Here is a 22,042-nt window from a genome sequence, read left to right as displayed (position 1 = left end):
TTGGCTCGCTTGCCGTGTAGGAGTTCTGAGTAGAGCGCTTGCTTTGGGAGTCTCGTGTCGGGCATGCGAACAATGTGGCCTGCCCAGCGAAGCTGATCGAGTGTGGTCAGTGCTTCAATGCTGGGGTTGTTGGCCTGGTTGAGGACGCTGATGTTGGTGCGTCTGTCTTCCCAGGGGATTTGCAGGATCTTGCGGAGACATCGTAGGTGGTATTTCTCCAGCGACTTGAGGTGTCTACTGTATATGGTCCATGTCTCTGAACCATACAGCCATATTGCATCCTAATAAGGAACTGAATCTCAGAAAGGAGTCAGCAGTTTGACTCAGAGGCACTGGAGGGTGAGGGGGAGGGAAGTGGGTACGGGAGAAATGATTTCGGGTTGCTGCAATAACAAATCCCACCCTGACAAGAACAGAAATTCACCCGCCCACCATGAGCTTAAGTTAATATGAAGAAATTGTCACCAGGAGCCCACTTACTGGTCTGTGATGGTACAATGTATTTGGAGAAGAGCAAAGTTCCTTTGAAGAGGACCTTAATGTCATATTTGGCAGAAATGACCAAACTCAGTCCCATGATCCTGCATTGGCACTTTGATCCTGGAAGAGGATTAATGTCTGTTACCCTGAAAAACAAAAGGAAAGAGACCCTGAACCGAGTTCTGGAGTTGGTTGTTCCCCAATTGTCACCACGCCAGACCCAGAAGGGTCTCCCAGATTTCCCATCTTGGGCAGCACTGCGAGTCCTGGAACAATTGGAAAACGCAGAGGGTGTGGATATCATCGTCAACAGCGGTTACACTCGGACAGTCGTCATCAACCGAGGGCTCGGGTACTGGCCCTTCCCTCACTCACCCGTCGAACCCGCCCTCCCCACTGCGTTTCCTCTCACGCCATTTTTACATACGAACATAAGAAATAGGAGCAGGAGTCGGCCATACGGCCCCTCGAGCCTGCTCCGCCATTTAATACGATCATGGCTGATCCGATCATGGACTCAGCTCCACTTCCCCGTCTGCTCCCCATAACCCCTTATCAGTTAAGAAATTGTCTACCTATGTCTTAAATGTATTCAATGTCCCGGCTTCCACAGCTCTCTGAGGCAGCGAATTCCACAGAGAGGGTTTTGCCGGTCAATTCTCATTCCTCCAGCCCCTTCGGCCTCACCAACACGAAATATGCGGGACCACGCGGCTGATCATGCTGCACTTACTCAGTAAAGTCCAACGATAGAGCCACCAGCTGATACTGCAGACTGTAGCCAGACAAACAGTTTGTGTCCGGATCGATATCCCAGCTGCACACCATCTCCCGTAGATAGTCATTGTGACACTTGAGTTGCTCCGGTTGGCCATCACCTCCGGCTGTAAAACAGCAACTTGTGTCAGTCACAGGCCGCCCCCGTCCCACTCGCAAGAGATAAGGGTCAGCAACAGTCGGTCAGGCGGTGTGACGGAGGCAGCGCTGACCAGGCCCGCACATGATGCTAACGGTGTGAGCCAGCAGAGCAAGAGCCGACGGGGGAAGCGGAGGACCAAGGCCGGGGGTGCCTCTCACACTGATGGCCCAGTGGTTCAGGCCACAATCCGGGGAGGGCCTCACCCACACAGCCAGTCAGCCAACCTCGGCAAGGTGACAGATCAGGACACAAGCTTTCAGCTTACCTTGATGTTGAGCCAGGAGGAGCAGGAGAGAGGTTGCGGGGAGTGAGGGGAGAGTGGGATTAGACTGGGTGAGATATTAAAGGGGGGAGTGAGGGGAGAGTGGGATTAGACTGGGTGCGATATTAAAGGGTGTGGGGAGTGAGGAGAGAGTGGGATTAGACTGGGTGAGATATTAAAGGGGGGAGTGAGGGGAGAGTGGGATTAGACTGGGTGCGATATTAAAGGGTGTGGGGAGTGAGGGGAGAGTGGGATTAGACTGGGTGGGATATTAAAGGGTGCGGGGAGTGAGGGGAGAGTGGGATTAGACTGGGTGGGATATTAAAGGGTGCGGGGAGTGAGGGGAGAGTGGGATTAGACTGGGTGGGATATTAAAGGGTGTGGGGAGTGAGGGGAGAGTGGGATTAGACTGGGTGGGATATTAAAGGGTGTGGGGAGTGAGGGGAGAGTGGGATTAGACTGGGTGAGATATTAAAGGGTGCGGAGAGTGGGATTAGACTGGGTGCGATATTAAAGGGTGTGGGGAGTGAGGGGAGAGTGGGATTAGACTGGGTGCGATATTAAAGGGTGTGGGGAGTGAGGGGAGAGTGGGATTAGACTGGGTGTGATATTAAAGGGGGGAGTGAGGGGAGAGTGGGATTAGACTGGGTGGGATATTAAAGGGGGGAGTGAGGGGGAGAGTGGGATTAGACTGGGTGGGGTATTAAAAGGGGGAGTGAGGGGAGAGTGGGATTAGACTGGGTGGGATATTAAAGGGTGTGGGGAGTGAGGGGAGAGTGGGATTAGACTGGGTGGGGTATTAAAGGGGGGAGTGAGGGGAGAGTGGGATTAGACTGGGTGCGATATTAAAGGGTGTGGGGAGTGAGGGGAGAGTGGGATTAGACTGGGTGCGATATTAAAGGGTGTGGGGAGTGAGGGGAGAGTGGGATTAGACTGGGTGGGATATTAAAGGGTGTGGGGAGTGAGGGGAGAGTAGGATTAGACTGGGTGCGATATTAAAGGGTGTGGGGAGTGAGGGGAGAGTGGGATTAGACTGGGTGCGATATTAAAGGGTGTGGGGAGTGAGGGGAGAGTGGGATTAGACTGGGTGGGGTATTAAAGGGGGGAGTGAGGGGAGAGTGGGATTAGACTGGGTGCGATATTAAAGGGTGTGGGGAGTGAGGGGAGAGTGGGATTAGACTGGGTGCGATATTAAAGGGTGTGGGGAGTGAGGGGAGAGTGGGATTAGACTGGGTGGGATATTAAAGGGTGTGCGGAGTGAGGGGAGAGTAGGATTAGACTGGGTGCGATAGTAAAGGGTGTGGGGAGTGAGGGGAGAGTGGGATTAGACTAGGTGGGCCATGGGTATCCACAGGTATTGAATGATATGGGGCAAAGGTGGGAACGCGGAGTTAGGTCGCAGATCAGCCATAATCTCATTGAATGTCGGAGCAGGCTCGAGAAGCTGAATGGCCGACTGACTCCTGCTCCCAATTGCTTTGGGAGGACACCGCTCCCATCTGCTTGCTCCAAGCTCGGGGCGGTGGGAAGGATCGGAGAGGGGAGGACTGAGCTGGGAATGAATGAATCTTATTGACACACTGTGGTGGTGAAAGCGGTTCTGTCTTCATGAATCATAAAAAGTTACAGCACGGAAGGAGGCCATTCGGCCCATCTTGTCAGTGTCGGCCGACCAAGAGCTATCCAGCCTAATCCCACTTTCCAGCTCTCGGTCCGTAGCCCTGTAGGTTACGGCACTTCAAGTGCACATCCAAGTATCTTTTTAAATGTGGTGAGGGTTTCTGCCTCTACCACCCTTTCAGGCAGTGAGTTCCAGACCCCCACCCCTCTCTGGGTGAAGACATTTTCCCTCAAATCTCCTTTAAACCTCCTACCAATTACTTTAAATCTCTGTCCCCTGGTTGTTGACCCCTCTGCTAAGGGAAACAGGACCTTCCTATCCATTCTATCCAGGCCCCTCATAATTTTATACACCTCAATCAGGTCTCCCCTCAGCCTCCTCTGCTCTAAAGTAAACAGACCCAGCACCTCCTCATAGCCAAAATTCTCCAGTGCAGACAACATTCTTGTAAATCTCCTCTGTACCCTCTCCAGTGCAATCACATCTTTCCTGTAATGTGGTGACCAGAACTGCATGCAGTACTCCAGCTGTGGCCTAACTAGTGTTTTATACAGTTCAAGCATAACCTCCCTGCTCTTGTATTCTAAACCTTGGCTAATAAAGGCAAGTATCCCATATGCCTTCTTAACCACCTTATCTACCTGGACTGCTACCTTCAGGGATCTGTGGACCTGCACTCCAAGGTTTCTTTATTCCTCTACACTTCTCAGTATCCTACCATTTAATGTGTATTCCCTTGCCTTGGTAGCCCTCCCCAAATACATTACCTCACACTTCTCCGGATTGAATTCCATTTGCCACTGTTCTGCCCACCTGACCAGTTCATTGATATCTTCCTGCAGTCTACAGCTTTCTTCTTCATCATCAACCACACAGCCAATGTTTGTATCATCTGCAAACTTCTTAATCATACCTCCTACACTCAAGTCTAAGTCATTGATATGTACCAAAAAAAGCAAGGAACCCAGCACTGAGCCCTGCGGAACCCCACTGGATACAGCCTTCCAGTCACACAAACACCCATCAACCATTGCTTCCTGCCTCTGAACCAATTTTGGATCCAACTTGCCACTTTGCTCTGGATCCCATGGGCTTTTACTTTTGTGACCAGTCTGCCATGTGGGACCTTATCAAAAACTTTACTAAAATACATATACACTACATCATACACACTGCCCTCATCGACCCTCCTGGTTACCTCCTCAAAAAATTCAATCAAGTTAGTTAGACACGACCTTCCCTTAACAAATCTGTGCTGACTGTCCCTGATTAACATGTGTCTTTCTAAATGAAGATTTATCCTGTCCCTCAGAATTTTTCCCAATAATTTTCCCACCAGCGAGGTTAGGCTGACTGGCCTGTAATTACTCGGTCTATCCCTTTCTACCTTTTTAAACAAAGGTACAACATTAGCCGTCCTCCAGTCCTCTGGCATCACACCTGCAGCCAGAGAGGATTGAAAAATGATGGTCAGAGCCTCTGCTATTTCCTCTTTTGCTTCTCTTAACAGCCTGGGGTACATTTCATCCGGGCCTGGGGATTTATCCACTTTCAAAGCTGCTAAGCCCCTTAATACTTCCTCTCTCACTATGTTTATCTCGTCTAATATTTCACATTCCTCCTCCCTCATTGCAAAGTCTGCACCACCCCTCTCTTTTTGTCAAAACAGATGCAAAGTATTCATTAAGAATCATACCCATATCTTCTGCCCCCACACACAGATTTCCTTTGGTCTCTAATAGGCCCCACTCTTTCTCTAGTTATCCTCTTAATGTATTTATAAAACATCTTTGGGTTTTCCCTGATTTTACTTGCCAACATTCTTTCACTCTCTCTTTTTGCTTTTCTGATATCTGTTTTAATTGCACCTTCTTACACTCCTCTCGAGTCTCTGCAGTATTGCATTCTCGAAATCTGTCATAGCTTCCCTTTTTCTCTTTATCTTCCCCTGTATGTCCCTTGATATCCAGGGGCTCTAGATTTATTAGCCCCAGCCTTTTTCTTTAGGGAACATACTTGCTCTGTCCCCTCAGGATCTCCTCCTGGAATACCTCCCACTGCTCTGACTCTCATTTCCCATCAAGTACCCACTTCCAGTCCACCTCGGCCAAATCACCTCTCAAAATTGGCTCTTCCCCAATTGAGAGCTTTTATTCCTGGTCCACCTTTGTCCTTTTCCATAACTACCCTAAATCTGACTGAATAATGATCACTAGCACCAAAATGCTCTCCCACTGATACCCCTTCCATCTGCCCCTCTTCATTCCCCAAAACCAAGTCCAGAACCACCCCCTCCCTTGTTGGGCTTGTTACATTCTGACTAAAGAAGTTCTCCTGAATGCATTTTAGGAATTGCACCCCCTCGGTACCATTCACACTACCTTTCCCCAGTTAATATTAGGGTCGTTGAAATCCCCCACTATTACAGCTCTAGTTTTTGCACTTTGCAGCAATTTGCCCACATATCTGTGCTTCTATCTCCCTCCGACTGTTTGGGGGTCTATAGTACACATCCACTGGTGTGATCGCCCCTTTTGTGTTCTTCAATTCAACCCATATGACCTTGTTTGATGACCCCTCTAACATATCATCCCTTCTCACAGTTGTAATTGTTTCTTTAATTAATACTGTGACCCCCCACACTCTCCTTTTTTACCCCTCTCTCTATCCCGTCTGAAAACCCTGTAACGTGGAACATTGAACTGTCATATCTGCCCTTCTTTCAGCCATGTCTTAGTAATGGCTATATCGTACTGCCACGTGTCTATCTGTGCTCTCAGCTCATCTGCCTTATTCCCTAGACCCCCTGCATTGAAGTATATACCATTTCATGGTGCCAAACTCCCTTGCTGTCTATTTTCCAGCCCTTGTTTCCTCAGTCTTGCAAGTTCACTTTCTACTTTTCTGCTGCCCAATTCCAGCTTTGCTTCTCTCCCCACTGAATCTATTCTCCGATTCCCATCCCCTGCCAAGCTAGTTTAAACCCTCCCCAACAGCACTACAACATTTTCACAAAGGCAATGTCCACTCAGGTCACACACAACCTTTAATTAAGTTTTTTAATGTATGCGACAAATCAGACAACAGAAAATAGCGTCACTCACCTGGATGCAGCGGAAAGGCGAGAGCAAACAGGCACCATGCCAGCGAAAGGCAGCGCATTATATTGCCACTCCCGCGTGCTGTGCAAATAGCTCAAATCAACAGCAGCGACCTGGCCATTCTGCAAGTAAGGAACAGTGTGTAAATGGCCCGTCACTATCGGGATCAGTGTGTAAATGGCCCGTCACTATCGGGATCAGTGTGTAAATGGCCCGTCACTATCGGGATCGGTGTGTAAATGGCCTGTCACTATCGGGATCAGTGTGTAAATGGCCCGTCACTGTCGGGATCGGTGTGTAAATGGCCTGTCACTATCGGGATCAGTGTGTAAATTGCCCATCACTATTGGGATCAGTGTGTAAATGGCCCGTCACTATCGGGATCAGTGTGTAAATGGCCCGTCACTATCGGGATCAGTGTGTAATGGCCCGTCACTATCGGGATCGGTGTGTAAATGGCCCGTCACTATCGGGATCGGTGTGTAAATGGCCCGTCACTATCGGGATCGGTGTGTAAATGGCCCGTCACTATCGGGATCGGTGTGTAAATGGCCCGTCACTATCGGGATCGGTGTGTAAATAGCCCGTCACTATCGGTATCAGTGTGTAAATGGCCCGTCACTATCGGGATCAGTGTGTAAATGGCCTGTCGGTATCGGGATCAGTGTGTAAATGGCCCGTCACTATCGGGATCAATGTGTAAATGGCCCGTCACTATTGGGATCAGTGTGTAAATGGCCTGTCGGTATCGGGATCAGTGTGTAAATGGCCCGTCACTATCGGGATCAATGTGTAAACGGCCTGTTGGTATCGGGATCAGTGTGTAAATGGCCTGTCACTATCGGGATCAGTGTGTAAATGGCCCATCACTATTGGGATCAGTGTGTAAATGGCCCGTCACTATCGGGATCAGTGTGTAAATGGCCCGTCACTATCGGGATCAGTGTGTAAATGGCCTGTCACTATCGGGATCAGTGTGTAAATGGCCTGTCACTATCGGGATCAGTGTGTAAATGGCCCGTCACTATCGGGATCCAGTGTGTAAATGGCCCGTCACTATCGGGATCGGTGTGTAAATGGCCCGTCACTATCGGGATCAATGTGTAAATGGCCCGTCACTATCGGGATCAGTGTGTAAATGGCCTATCACTATCGGGATCAGTGTGTAAATAGCCCGTCACTATCGGGATCGGTGTGTAAATGGCCCGTCACAATAGGGATCGGTGTGTAAATGGCCCGTCACTATCGGGATCAGTGTGTAAATGGCCCGTCACTATCGGGATCGGTGAGTAAATGGCCCGTCACTATCGGGATCGGTGTGTAAATGGCCCGTCACTATCGGGATCGGTGTGTAAATGGCCCGTCACTATCGGGATCAATGTGTAAATGGCCCGTCACTATCGGGATCAGTGTGTAAATGGCCTATCACTATCGGGATCAGTGTGTAAATAGCCCGTCACTATCGGTATCAGTGTGTAAATGGCCCGTCACTATCGGGATCAGTGTGTAAATGGCCTGTCGGTATCGGGATCAGTGTGTAAATGGCCCGTCACTATCGGGATCAATGTGTAAACGGCCTGTTGGTATCGGGATCAGTGTGTAAATGGCCTGTCACTATCGGGATCAGTGTGTAAATGGCCCATCACTATTGGGATCAGTGTGTAAATGGCCCGTCACTATCGGGATCAGTGTGTAAATGGCCTGTCGGTATCGAGATCAGTGTGTAAATGGCCCGTCACTATCGGGATCAGTGTGTAAATGGCCTGTCACTATCGGGATCAGTGTGTAAATGGCCCGTCACTATTGGAATCAATGTGTAAATGGCCTGTCACTATCGGGATCAGTGTGTAAATGGCCTTTCACTATCGGGATCAGTGTGTAAATGGCCCATCACTATTGGGATCAGTGTGTAAATGGCCCGTCACTATCGGGATCAGTGTGTAAATGGCCTTTAACTATCGGGATCAGTGTGTAAATGGCCCGTCACTATCGGGATCAGTGTGTAAATGGCCTTTAACTATCGGGATCAGTGTGTAAATGGCCCATCACTATTGGGATCAGTGTGTAAATGGCCCGTCACTATCGGGATCAGTGTGTAAATGGCCTTTAACTATCGGGACCAGTGTGTAAATGGCCCGTCACTATCGAGATCGGTGTGTAAATGGCCCGTCACTATCGGGATCAGTGTGTAAATGGCCTTTAACTATCGGGACCAGTGTGTAAATGGCCCGTCACTATCGGGATCGGTGTGTAAATGGCCCGTCACTATCGGGATCAGTGTGTAAATGGCCCGTCACTATTGGAATCAATGTGTAAATGGCCTGTCACTATCGGGATCAGTGTGTAAATGGCCCATCACTATTGGGATCAGTGTGTAAATGGCCCGTCACGATTGGGATCGGTGTGTAAATGGCCCGTCACTATCGGGATCAGTGTGTAAATGGCCTGTCGGTATCAGGATCAGTGTGTAAATGACCCGTCACTATCGGGATCAGTGTGTAAATGGCCTGTCGGTATCGGGATCAGTGTGTAAATGGCCTGTCACTATCTGGATCAGTGTGTAAATGGCCCGTCACTATTGGGATCAGTGTGTAAATGGCCCGTCACTATCGGGATCAAAGTGTAAATGGCCCATCACTATCGGGATCAGTGTGTAAATGGCCCGTCACTATCGGGATCAATGTGTAAATGGCCTGTCGGTATCGGGATCAGTGTGTAAATGGCCTGTCACTATCTGGATCAGTGTGTAAATGGCCCGTCACTATCGGGGTCGGTGTGTAAATGGCCCGTCACTATTGGGATCGGTGTTTAAATGGCCCGTCACTATTGGGATCGGTGTGTAAATGGCCCGTCACTATTGGGATCAGTGTGTAAATGGCCCGTCACTATCGGGATCAAAGTGTAAATGGCCCGTCACTATCGGGATCAGTGTGTAAATGGCCCGTCACTATCGGGATCAATGTGTAAATGGCCTGTCGGTATCGGGATCAGTGTGTAAATGGCCTGTCACTATCTGGATCAGTGTGTAAATGGCCCGTCACTATCGGGATCGGTGTGTAAATGGCCCGTCACTATCGGGATCGGTGTGTAAATGGCCCGTCACTATCGGGATCGGTGTGTAAATGGCCTGTCACTATCGGGATCAGTGTGTAAATTGCCCGTCACTATTGGGATCAGTGTGTAAATGGCCCGTCACTATCGGGATCAATGTGTAAATGGCCTGTCACTATTGGGATCAGTGTGTAAATGGCATGTCACTATCGGGATCAGTGTGTAAATCGCCCGTCACTATCGGGATCAGTGTGTAAATGGCCTGTCGGTATCGGGATCAGTGTGTAAATGGCCCGTCACTATCGGGATCAGTGTGTTAATTGCCTGTCGGTATCGGGATCAGTGTGTAAATGGCCTGTCGGTATCGGGATCAGTGTGTAAATGGCCCGTCACTATCGGGATCAGTGTGTAAATGGTCCGTCACTATCGGGATCAGTGTGTAAATGGCCCGTCACTATCGGGATCAGTGTGTAAATGGCCCGTCACTATCGGGATCGGTGTGTAAATGGCCCGTCACTATCGGGATCAGTGTGTAAATGGCCCGTCACTATCGGGATCGGTGTGTAAATGGCCCGTCACTATCGGGAACAATGTGTAAATGGCCCGTCACTATCGGGATCGGTGTATAAATGGCCCGTCACGATCGGGATCGGTGTGTAAATGGCCCGTCACTATCGGGATCGGTGTGTAAATGGCCCGTCACTATCGGGATCGGTGTGTAAATGGCCCGTCACTATCGGGATCAATGTGTAAATGGCCCGTCACTATCGGGATCAGTGTGTAAATGGCCTGTCACTATCGGGATCAGTGTGTAAATGGCCTGTCGGTATCGGGATCAGTGTGTAAATGGCCCGTCACTATCGGGATCAGTGTGTAAATGGCCTGTCGGTATCGGGATCAAAGTGTAAATGGCCCGTCACTATCGGGATCAGTGTGTAAATGGCCCGTCACTATCGGGATCAATGTGTAAATGGCCTGTCGGTATCGGGATCAGTGTGTAAATGGCCTGTCACTATCGGGAACAGTGTGTAAATGGCCCGTCACTATTGGGATCAGTGTGTAAATGGCCTGTCGGTATCGGGATCAGTGTGTAAATGGCCCGTCACTATCGGGATCAGTGTGTAAATGGCCCGTCACTATCGGGATCAGTGTGTAAATGGCCTGTCGGTATCGGGATCAATGTGTAAATGGCCCGTCACTATCGGGATCAGTGTGTAAATGACCCGTCACTATCGGGATCAGTGTGTAAATGGCCCGTCACTATCGGGACTGGTGTGTAAATGACCCGTCACTATCGGGATCAGTGTGTAAATGGCTCGTCACTATCGGGATCAAAGTGTAAATGGCCCGTCACTATCGGGATCAGTGTGTAAATGGCCCGTCACTATCGGGATCAATGTGTAAATGGCCTGTCGGTATCGGGATCAGTGTGTAAATGGCCTGTCACTATCGGGATCAGTGTATAAATGACCCGTCACTATCGGGATCAGTGTGTAAATGGCCCGTCACTATCGGGATCAGTGTGTAAATGACCCGTCACTATCGGGATCAGTGTGTAAATGGCCCGTCACTATCGGGATCAGTGTGTAAATGACCCGTCACTATCGGGATCAATGTGTAAATGGCCCGTCACTATCGGGATCAGTGTGTAAATGACCCGTCACTATCGGGATCAGTGTGTAAATGGCCCGTCACTATCGGGACTGGTGTGTAAATGACCCGTCACTATCGGGATCAGTGTGTAAATGGCCCGTCACTATCGGGATCAGTGTGTAAATGGCCCGTCACTATCGGGACTGGTGTGTAAATGACCCGTCACTATCGGGATCAGTGTGTAAATGACCCGTCACTATCGGGATCAGTGTGTAAATGGCCTGTCACTATCGGGATCAGTGTGTAAATGGCCCGTCACTATCGGGAGCGGTGTGTAAATGGCCCGTCACTATCGGGATCAGTGTGTAAATGGCCCGTCACTATCGGGGCCAGTGTGTAAATGGCCCGTCACTATCGGGACCGGTGTGTAAATGGCCCGTCACTATCGGGACCGGTGTGTAAATGGCCCGTCACTATCGGGATCAGTGTGTAAATGGCCCGTCACTATCGGGACCAGTGTGTAACCACGCCAACTGCAATAGTTGCTTAGCGACCTGCGGAACCTTGTTTCCGGCCGGTCCGCGCTCCCGCCCCGCGAGATCCCGTTCCCCGGGTGCGGCTATGTAAATGCAGGCTGGATCCGTATCATTCTCACAGCACGCTATCTTGTCTCGCTATTGATAACCCCGGTCTGGCGTTGAGCGGCTGTGGCAGATCAGGGGTGTGTCGCGTGTCCCCCTTCTCACCGCACGTCGGTGAATGCGGGGCAGGCTGGGGATTGAAACGTGCGACGGTGATTCCTGTCCCACCTTCCACACACCAGCATCCGAAAGTCACGCTGGACGCTGTGCTGGGCTGTGGGGGAGGGGGCTGAACCCTTGCACCCACTGAGCCTGTTCTAATTGACTGGGCCTGAATGCTGCAAGGAGTTTGCACAGGATCAATCCCTCACTCTCCGGCAGTGTCACGAGTCTACCGCTCGCGAATCAACTTTTTAATCATTGCTGCTACACTGACTTATAAACATTGCCAATTACATTTACATTCCACAACTTAAAATGGACAAACCTCGATACAGACACTACCTCTGTGGCTCTGCTGTGCTGTCTGTTATAAGAACATAAGAAATAGGAGCAGGAGTCGACCATTCGGCCCCTCGAGCCTGCTCCACCAGCCAATAAGATCACGGCTGATCTGATCATGGACTCAGCTCCACTTCACTGCCCGATCCCCATATCCCTCGCTGCCCATTGGTGAGCAATGATCACCCGTGCACCGCACTCACTGACGGGATCACCGGCTCTCAATGCGTGTGAGAATCCCAGAGAGCACACTCCTGTTGGGGTCGCCATCATCCCCTCTCCATGGCCCCCGGGGGACTCAGGGTCAGCGGGTCGGGGAGATTGAGCCACTTGGTGCCCTCACAGGTTGCCATTGGCTGCACTGGGTGATCGTGGACCATTCCCCACTGTGGCACCGGGAGGCAGATCAGATGCCCCAGACACCATCAGCGAAAACTGCCCCTCTGACAGTGCAGCGCTCCCACAGTACAGCCCCTCCGACAGTGCAGCACTCCCTCAGTACTGCCCCTCCGACAGTGCGGCACTCCCACAGTATTGCCCCTCCAACAGTGTGGCACTCCCTCAGTACTGCCCCTCCGACAGTGCAGCCCTCCCTCAGTACTGCCCCTCCAACAGTGCGGCCCTCCCTCAGTACTGCCCCTCCGACAGTGTGTCCCTCCCTCAGTACTGCCCCTCCAACAGTGCGGCCCTCCCTCAGTACTGCCCCTCCGACAGTGTGTCCCTCCCTCAGTACTGCCCCTCCGACAGTGTGTCCCTCCCTCAGTACTGCCCCTCCGACAGTGTGGCGCTCCCTCAGTACAGCCCCTTCGACAGTGCGGCACTCCCTCAGTACTGCCCCTCCGATAGTGCGGCGCTCCCTCAGTACTGCCCCTCCGACAGTGCGGCGCTCCCTCAGTACTGCCCCTCTGACAGTGCGGCACTCCCTCAGTACTGCCCCTCCGACAGTGCGGCACTCCCTCAGTACTGCCCCTCCGACAGTGCGGCACTCCTTCGGTACTGCCGCTCCGACAGTGCGGCACTCCCTCAGTACTGCCGCTCCGACAGTGCGGCGCTCCCTCATTACTGCCCTTCCAACAGTGCGGCCCTCCCTCAGAACTGCCCTTCCGACAGTGCGGCACTCCCTCAGTACTGCCCCTCCGACACTGCGGCACTCCCTCAGTGCAGCCGCTCCAACAGTGCGGCACTCCCTCAGTACTACCCCTCCGACAGTGCGGCACTCCCTCAGTACTACCCCTCCGACAGTGCGGCACTCCCTCAGTACTGCCCCTCCGACAGTGCGGCACTCCCTCAGTACTACCCCTCCGACAGTGCGGCACTCCCTCAGTACTGCCCCTCCGACAGTGCGGCACTCCCTCAGTACTACCCCTCCGACAGTGCGGCACTCCCTCAGTACTACCCCTCCGACAGTGCGGCACTCCCTCAGTACTGCCCCTCCGACAGTGCGGCACTCCCTCAGTACTACCCCTCCGACAGTGCGGCACTCCCTCAGTACTGCCCCTCCGACAGTGCGGCACTCCCTCAGTACTACCCCTCCGACAGTGCGGCACTCCCTCAGTACTGCCCCTCCGACAGTGCGGCACTCCCTCAGTCCTGCACTGGAGAACAGCCTGGAGCGGGACTTGAACCCACAACTTTGTGGCTCAGGTGAAAGTGCTGTGAGTGAGCCAGATTATCACTATATACCGTCAGCACAGGCTCACCTGGACTGGGTCTCACCATCACTGAAAACTACAACTCTGAGAGGGAAATGCTGGGAACGCGCTGGGTGAGGCACAGCTGGTCCTGGAGAAGAAGGGGTTAAATGTTGAGCTTTGCTGTTGTGTGTCTAAGAATGGAGCTGATCCTGTGTGACGATGATAGCACAATACAGCGCCCGAGTGCAGTGTGTTCAACTCCGATTGAACAGCTTGCCACAGCATGTGTCCAAGGACAGAAGCAGAAGTTTTCGCCAAGCGCACTGGCGATGTCCCGCACTCCCTTCCCCACACGGTGAGAGCAGAGATACACTACCCTACCTGGGGGCTCTGTCACTGCCTGCGTCTCCAGGTGTGTCCGCACCAACTCTGCTCTACGTTGAGGAAGTTGGAACTGAAAGGAAGGTTCCAGCTGGCCCGGAGAGATTTGCATACGGGTCCCCTCCCCGCTGTGATCTAATCCTGTGCCAATCGCTTCCCAACATTGAGTCAGTGCGTTGTGCAACTGCCCAGATTGTTGTTGCTTGGTGAAGCTGTGAGTGAAAGCTGCTTCTGCAATGGGAGTGGGAGGGGGCTGTGGGTTAGAGACCGGCTGGCCGGGGGCGGGGGGGTGGGGGGCAGGTGGTTCCCCCACGAGGCTTTCACAACTCACTTCTATTCTGACACTTCAGTGACTAATTCTCTGCCTGCTCAAATGGAGAAAGCAGTGACTGGAAGCTGCAGGTCACTCACCTTCCCATAAAGCAGCTGACAGATGGTGCAGCCTGACTCTGCTATAGTACTGAGTCTGTCCATCAGCGTCACACCCAGTCCCTGGGCATGGGTGTCACTGGAAGGCTGCTGGTTATCGTGTGCAGCCTGTGGGAGCAGCGGTGTGATTACCGACATCGACTGTCGCCCGTGTGCCCGTGTCCGTGTGCCCGTGTGCCCATGTGCCCACATATTTCGGAGGTGTAAGAACGTGTTACATTAATGGGCTCAATTATCCCCGTTGATTTGTGCTATTTTGTTGGAGAATTGTTTTGTCCAACGCTCCCCGTGCGATCTGCACTGGTGTGACCCACTTGGTTACGATGTTCCTCGGCCAGTTTTTTTGTTCCCTCATGCCTGCGCCAGTTTTGATCATTTTTCGCAGTTTGCCCAAAATATTTTCCTCCTAGGTCGGCGTATCTGGCCGCTACCGAAAAACCTTAACAAAACCAGCGCACATTGACAAATCGCCGCTGACAGACACCAGTGTTTATAATCGCAGATTTTGGAGGCAGTCAAGAACATTGTCAAAATTAATAATAAAGTTCAACTTTTTTTACCTGTCAACGTAGTAAATGGAAGTTTGTTGGATTTCAGAAGTTTTCTATTTATTTTACTCACCCACATGCCACCACCGAACGTCTTGAAGGAGGGCCGGGGGAGTCATTGCTTTGGCCGGCAGAATCAGCCTTGCGCCCGGACACGGGCCCGGGGCTCGGCTGGAAAACAAGCCCGGCATGGGGTGGTGGGGGAGAGAGAGAGAGAGAGAGAGGTGCCAATCGGAAACCTTCTGTAGACTGCAATGAGTAGGCAGGGGGTGGGGAGGAGGAGAGAGAGAGAGAAGGGGAAAAGTCACAAGATTGCAATCTGTTAAGGGAGGGTGGGGATGGGAAGACCTTGGATGTGATCCATCCGTCCAGTCTGTGGGGAGAGAGAACTGTGAACCTGTCCTGCCTGCTTTCCTGCTCTTTTGAGTTTCTTTCAAAGATTAAATTTAAGTATGGGGGCAATACTGACAATGCCATACCTTGTGCGAGCCTTCTGCATCATGGTGCTACGTAGGAGACAATTGATTCGACATCATCGCATCAGAAACATCAGAGCCTGTAGGGTGCTGGGCAGAAGGCCTTACCCACCTTGGGTATATTGATACAGGCGTTTGTAGCTCCACCCGAGTGATGCAGACTGTGTCAGAAGGCCGCATTTCTGCAAAGAAGTTGTAAGTGAGATCTGTGAGTTGGTCAAAGCAGACCTGCGACCTAGAAGCATCAGGAGGACTTTGTCAGTTGAAGTGAAGGTTACAGCTGCACTTTCATTCTATGTCTCCAGCTGGCCCGCACAGTACTTAACATTTAGCAGAGACAGACTGTGGAATTTGCAGGACTTACCCTCTCCCTCGAGTGTGGGCCCAGCTTGTGCAGTGGTGGTTGCTTTTCTCCAGGCCGGACCCAAAGCAGCGACCCTCTCTTCCAAGGGTGTCAGTGGCTGCAGATTTGCCGGGCCTCCTCCTGTTCAAGTTCTTTCCCTTTTATTATGGGCCACTTTCCTCTGCAAAGATGAAAACATAACATAACTTTTTAGAGAGGGTGTCTTTCTGCTGGGTGGGACATACAGATGGTCAGATTTACGATTGCAATTCCAGTGAATAAATGAAAATATTACTTACATTAACTACTTGACCAAGGTCCTGCCACTTCTTTTTGCACTGGCCTCCAGACCTCGGGGTGGTCACCATTGCTCAGTAATCTTGGGGAAAGTTGAGCCCAATGGGAGTGCCGTGAGGCGTGGTGGTGAACCCCAGTCTCGCCCTGTCACCAGCACTTGCACTCGAGGAGGAAAGACCTTCTTACAGTGGTGGATTTAGAAGTTTCGAGCAGGAAGGGAGCCCTGAAAAGCAACATTTATTTTCTGGGGTGTCTGGATGCAACCGCCCTGGAAGTTTTAATTTTGACATTTTTTGTGCATTTTCCACCATTTTGAAGTGTACAACAACAACAACAATAATCCCTCTTCCTGGCAACTGCCCGAGACAGAAGCAGACTGATCGCAACCTATTGTACATCCCTGTCTGCAGTAAAAATAAAACTGGGAAGGCGGCTCAACTGTCGCTAACAAGGGTAGTGTTAAATCCAAGGAAGAGGCATATAAATTGGTTAGAAAAAGCAACAAACCTGAGGACTGGGAGAAATTTAGAATTCAACAGAGGAGGACAAAGAGTTGAATTAAGAGGAGGAAATACAGTACGAGAGGAAGCTTGCAGGGAACATAAAAACTGACTGCAAAATCTTCTATAAATACGTGAAGAAAAAAAGATTAGTAAAGACAAACGTAGGTCCCTTGCAGTCGGATTCAGGTGAAATTATAATGGGGAACAAAGAAATGGCAGACCAATTGAACCAATACTTCGGTTCTGTCTTCACAAAGGAAGATACAAATAACCTTCCGAAGGTACGAGGGGACTGAGAGTCTAGTGAGAAGGAGGAACTGAAGGATATCCTTATGAGGCGGGAAATTGTGTTAGGGAAATTGATGGGATTGAAGGCCGATAAATCCCCGGGGCGTGATAGTCTGCATCCCAGAGTGCTCAAGGAAGTGGCCCTAGAAATAGTGGATGCATTGGTGATCATTTTCCAACAGTCTATCGACTCTGGATCAGTTCCTATGGACTGGGGAGTAGCTAATGTAAAAAAGGAGGGAGAGAGAAAACGGGTAATTATAGGCCGCTTAGCTTGACATCAGAGTGGGGAAAATGTTGGAATCGATCATGAAGGACGAAATAGCAGCACATTTGGAAAGCAGTGACGGGATCGGTCCAAGTCAGCATGGATTTATGAAAGGGAAATCATGCTTGACAAATCTTCTAGAACTTTTTGAGGATGTAACGAGCAGAGTGGACAAGGGAGAACCAGTGGATGTGGTGTATTTGGACTTTCAAAAGGCTTTTGACAAGTTCCCACTTAAGAGATTGGTGTGCAAAATCAAAGCACATGGTATTGGGGGTAATGTACTGACGTGGATAGAGAACTGGTTGGCAGACAGGAAGCAGAGAGTCGGGATAAATGGGTCCTTTTCAGAATGGCAGGCAGTGACTAGTGGAGTGCCGCAGGGCTCAGTGCTGGGACCCCAGCTCTTTACAATATGCATTAACGATTTGGATGAAGGAATAGAGTGTAATATCTCCAAGTTTGCAGATGAAACTAAACTGGGTGGCGGTGTGAGCTGTGAGGAGTACGTTAAGAGGCTGCAGGGTGACTTGGACAGGTTAGGTGAGTGGGCAAATGCATGGCAAATGCAGTATAATGTGGATAAATGTGAGGTTATCCATTTTGGGGGCAAAAACACGAAGGCAGAATATTATCTGAATGGCGGCAGAGTGAAAGGGGAGGTGCAACGAGACCTGGGTGTCATGCTACATCAGTCATTGAAGGTTGGCATGCAGGTACAGCAGGCGGTGAAGAAGGCAAATGGTATGTTGGCCTTCATAGATAGGGGATTTGAATATAGAAGCAGGGAGGTCTTACTGCAGTTGTACAGGGCCTTGGTGAGGCCACACCTGGAATATTGTGTTCAGTTTTGGTCTCCTAGTCTGAGGAAGGACGTTCTTGCTATTGAGGGAGTGTAGCGAAGGTTCACCAGACTGATTCCAGGGATGGCAGGACTGTCATATGAGGAGAGACTGGATCAACTGGGCCTTTATTCACTGGAGTTTAGAAGGATGAGAGGGGATCTCATAGAAACATATAAGATTCTGACGGGACGGGACAGATTAGATGCGGGAAGAATGTCCCCGATGTTGGGGAAGTCCAGAACCAGGGGACACAGTCTAAGGATAAGGAGTAGGCCATTTAGGACTGAGATGAGGAGAAACTTCTTCACTCAGAGAGTTGTTAACCTGTGAAATTCCCTGCCGCAGAGAGTTGTTGATGCCAGTTCATTGGATATATTCAAGAGGGAGTTAGATATGGCCCTTACGGCTAAAGGGATCAAGGGGTATGGAGAGAAAGCAGGAAAGGGGTACTGAGAGAATGATCAGCCATGATCTTATTGAATGGCAGTGCAGGCTCGAAGGGCCGAATAGCCTACTCCTGCACCTATTTTTCGATGTTTCTATGTTTCTAACCTTGGTGTTTGGCCCACGATCAGCTTCCGACCACACATCCGCAGTATAAGACCGCTTATTCTCACCTCCATCACCCCCCTGCCTCAGCTCATCCGCTGCTGAAACCCTCATCCATGCCATTGTTATTGCTAGACTTGACTATTCCAGCACACTCCTGGCTGAGGGAGCCCCGCACTGTCGGAGGGGCAGTACTGAGGGAGCGCCCCACTGTCGGAGGGGCAGTACTGAGGGAGCGCCGCACTGTCGGAGGGGCAGTACTGAGGGAGTGCCGCACTGTCGGAGGGGCAGTACTGAGGGAGCGCCGCACTGTCAGAGGGGCAGTACTGAGGGAGTGCTGCACTGTCGGAGGGGCAATACTGAGGGAGTGCCGCACTGTCGGAGGGGCAGTACTGAGGGAACGCCGCACTGTCGGAGGGCAGTACTGAGGAAGCGCCGCACTGTCGGAGGGGCAGTACTGAGGGAGCGCCGCACTGTCGGAGGGGCAGTACTGAGGGAGCGGCGCACTGTCGGAGGGGCAGTACTGAGGGAGCGCCGCACTGTCGGAGGGGCAGTACTGAGGGAGCGCCGCACTGTCGGAGGGGCAGTACTGAGGGAGCGCCGCACTGTCGGAGGGGCCGTTTTTTGGATGGGATGTTAAACCGAGGCCCTGTCTGCCCTCGCAGGTAGACACAAAAGATCCTATGGCACTATTTGAAGAAGAGCAGGGGAGTTCTCCCCGGTGTCCTGGGACCAATATTTATCCCTGAACCAACATCACCAAAACAGATTACTTGGTCATTATCACATTGCTGTGTGTGGGAGCTTGCTGTGCGCACATTGCCTGCCACGTTTCCTGCATTACAACAGTGACTACACTCCAAAAGTACTTCATTGGCTGTAAAGCGCTTTGGGGCGTCCCGAGGATGTGAAACTATATAAATGTTAGTTTTTCATTCTCACTTATATCAGTGCAATGTTTTCTCTCGCAGCTAATGAATTGAGCAGAATGATTAATTTGATATGGAATGATTTGTTTAGATAAAGGTAAGAGGCGGAGCCACAGGCTGGGATGTGGTGACGGCCGACATGAAAGGATCGGAGAAAGATGGGGAAGCAGAGATTACATTCAAGCAACGACTCGATTAAGCTAAAGTGGCTTCCAGTCACGGTGCTGGAGTTTAAACACACAGCGGAGGTGTTGGTTGAGGAAGAACCAGAGATGAAAGAAGGGCGGACACTTCCCCATGAAGGGGATCGGCCAGAGCCAGTGTCAGTGCCAGCAACTCTGCAAGGATTTCCACGCACAGAATACTCCTACCCAATTCTGGGCTGACTCAGTAAGAAAAGGAAAGACTTGCATTTCTATAGCGCCTTTCACAAGCTCAGGACGTCCCAAAGCGCTTTACAGCCAATGAAGGACTCCTGAAGTGTGGTCACTGTTGCAATGTGGCAAAGAGCTGGTGCGAGGGTTGGGATTGGCAGACTTTAGCCAACCAGCACCAGCACATAGTCTGCCACAAAAAAGATGTCAGTGCATGCGAAACGAGGTATGTGTGAAATGAGTGTGGGAGACAGGAATCACTGCTCAGGGCTCTGGCCCATTGTGTGCCTGTCAGCTGGATACAGGTAAAGTGAGTGGGGATAGGACTGTCCGATATTGAAACTATGCACAGCTATCAGGGCTGCTGAACTGTTAAAACCTGAAACGCTCTCAGCGACTCGAGCATCACAAGCCAAGGGTATAGAGCCCAGCTCTCAAAGGGGCTCTACACGTCCCGTGCGCAATGTGGGAGAATGTCTCTGAAAAATAACTGGCTGATTAATATCCATTACCGATTAGGATTTCGGATACAATGGGGGAGATTTTTGTCTCCACGTCTGGACTGTAATCTGAAGCAGAAGACTCCACTCCCTGCGTCCAAAACAATGGGATGAAAATCTTGCGGGTTCTATAAAGGACAGGCTGTGAAGATGAACATCTCCCTCAATATTTCTCACAAGACCGATGGGCACATTGCACCGGCAGTGTTAAACGGAGGGGTCAGGAGCTGCCCAGTGCTGGGTGCATACACTGCTAGAACCGGCCGTCTGAAACATAGAAAATAGGTGCAGGAGTAGGCCATTCGGCCCTTCGAGCCTGCACCGCCATTCAATGAGTTCATGGCTGAACATGCAACTTCAGTACCCCATTCCTGCTTTCTCGCCATACCCCTTGATCCCCTAGTAGTAAGGACGACATCTAACTCCCTTTTTGAATATATTTAGTGAATTGGTCTCAACAACTTTCTGTGGTAGAGAATTCCACAGGTTCACAATTCTCTGGGTGAAGAAGTTTCTCCTCATCTCGGTCCTAAATGGCTTACCCCTTATCCTTAGACTGTGACCCCTGGTTCTGGACTTCCCCAACATTGGGAACATTCTTCCTGCATCTAACCTGTCTAAACCCGTCAGAATTTTAAACGTTTCCATGAGATCCCCTTTCATTCTTCGGAACTCCAGTGAATACAAGCCAGTTGATCCAGTCTTTCTTGATAGGTCAGCCCCACCATCCTGGGAATCAGTCTGGTGAACCTTCGCTGCACTCCCTCAATAGCAAGAATGTCCTTCCTCAGGTTAGGAGACCAAAACTGTACACAATACTCCAGGTGTGGCCTCACCAAGGCCCTGTACAACTGTAGTAACACCTCCCTGCCCCTGTACTCAAATCCCCTTGCTATGAAGGCCAACATGCCATTTGCTTTCTTAACCGCCTGCTGTACCTGCATGCCAACTTTCAATGACTGATGTACCATGACACCCAGGTCTCGTTGCACCTCCCCTTTTTCTAATCTGTCACCATTCAGATAATAGTCTGTCTCTCTGTTTTTATCACCAAAGTGGATAACCTCACATTTATCCACATTATACTTCATCTGCCATGCATTTGCCCACTCACCTAACCTATCCAAGTCACTCTGCAGCCTCATAGCATCCTCCTCGCAGCTCACACTGGCACCCAACTTAGTGTCATCCGCAAATTTGGAGATACTACATTTAATCCCCTCGTCTAAATCATTAATATACAGTGTAAACAGCTGGGGCCCCAGCACAGAACCTTGCGGTACCCCACTAGTCACTGCCTGCCATTCTGAAAAGTACCCATTTACTCCTACTCTTTGCTTCCTGTCTGCCAACCAGTTCTCAATCCATGTCAGCACATCACCCCCAATCCCATGTGCTTTAACTTTGCACATTAATCTCTTGTGTAGGACCGAGTCGAAAGCCTTCTGAAAGTCCAAATATACCACATCAACTGGTTCTCCCTTGTCCTCTCTACTGGAAACATCCTCAAAAAATTCCAGAAGATTTGTCAAGCGTGATTTCCATTTCACAAATCCATGCTGACTTGGA

At 50.7% G+C, this 22,042-nt stretch overlaps 1 protein-coding gene and 1 long non-coding RNA gene across 2 annotated transcripts in view; both read right to left on the bottom strand.

The window, feature by feature from the left end:
• Window positions 1-14,243, bottom strand: part of il4r.2 (interleukin 4 receptor, tandem duplicate 2) — a 35,658-nt gene extending 21,415 nt beyond the window's left edge. Inside the window, exons 1-4 of the mRNA XM_070900028.1 lie at window positions 14,125-14,243; window positions 6,387-6,505; window positions 1,214-1,364; window positions 481-626 (exon numbers count right to left, since the gene is read on the bottom strand). Coding sequence (XP_070756129.1) covers window positions 481-626; window positions 1,214-1,364; window positions 6,387-6,444 — 355 coding nt within the window. The 5' untranslated portion in view covers window positions 6,445-6,505; window positions 14,125-14,243. The remainder of the gene's footprint in view (window positions 1-480; window positions 627-1,213; window positions 1,365-6,386; window positions 6,506-14,124) is intronic.
• A 1,718-nt stretch (window positions 14,244-15,961) lies between these two features.
• Window positions 15,962-22,042, bottom strand: part of LOC139281316 (uncharacterized) — a 17,415-nt gene continuing 11,334 nt past the window's right edge. The window contains exons 2-3 of the long non-coding RNA XR_011596862.1: window positions 16,220-16,440; window positions 15,962-16,101 (exon numbers count right to left, since the gene is read on the bottom strand). This is a non-coding gene — a long non-coding RNA (uncharacterized lncRNA). The remainder of the gene's footprint in view (window positions 16,102-16,219; window positions 16,441-22,042) is intronic.

Source organism: Pristiophorus japonicus, chromosome 15 (assembly GCF_044704955.1).
Source record: "Pristiophorus japonicus isolate sPriJap1 chromosome 15, sPriJap1.hap1, whole genome shotgun sequence".
In the NCBI taxonomy this organism is placed as follows: domain Eukaryota; kingdom Metazoa; phylum Chordata; class Chondrichthyes; family Pristiophoridae; genus Pristiophorus; species Pristiophorus japonicus.
This window is presented reverse-complemented; position numbering and strand designations above follow the sequence as displayed.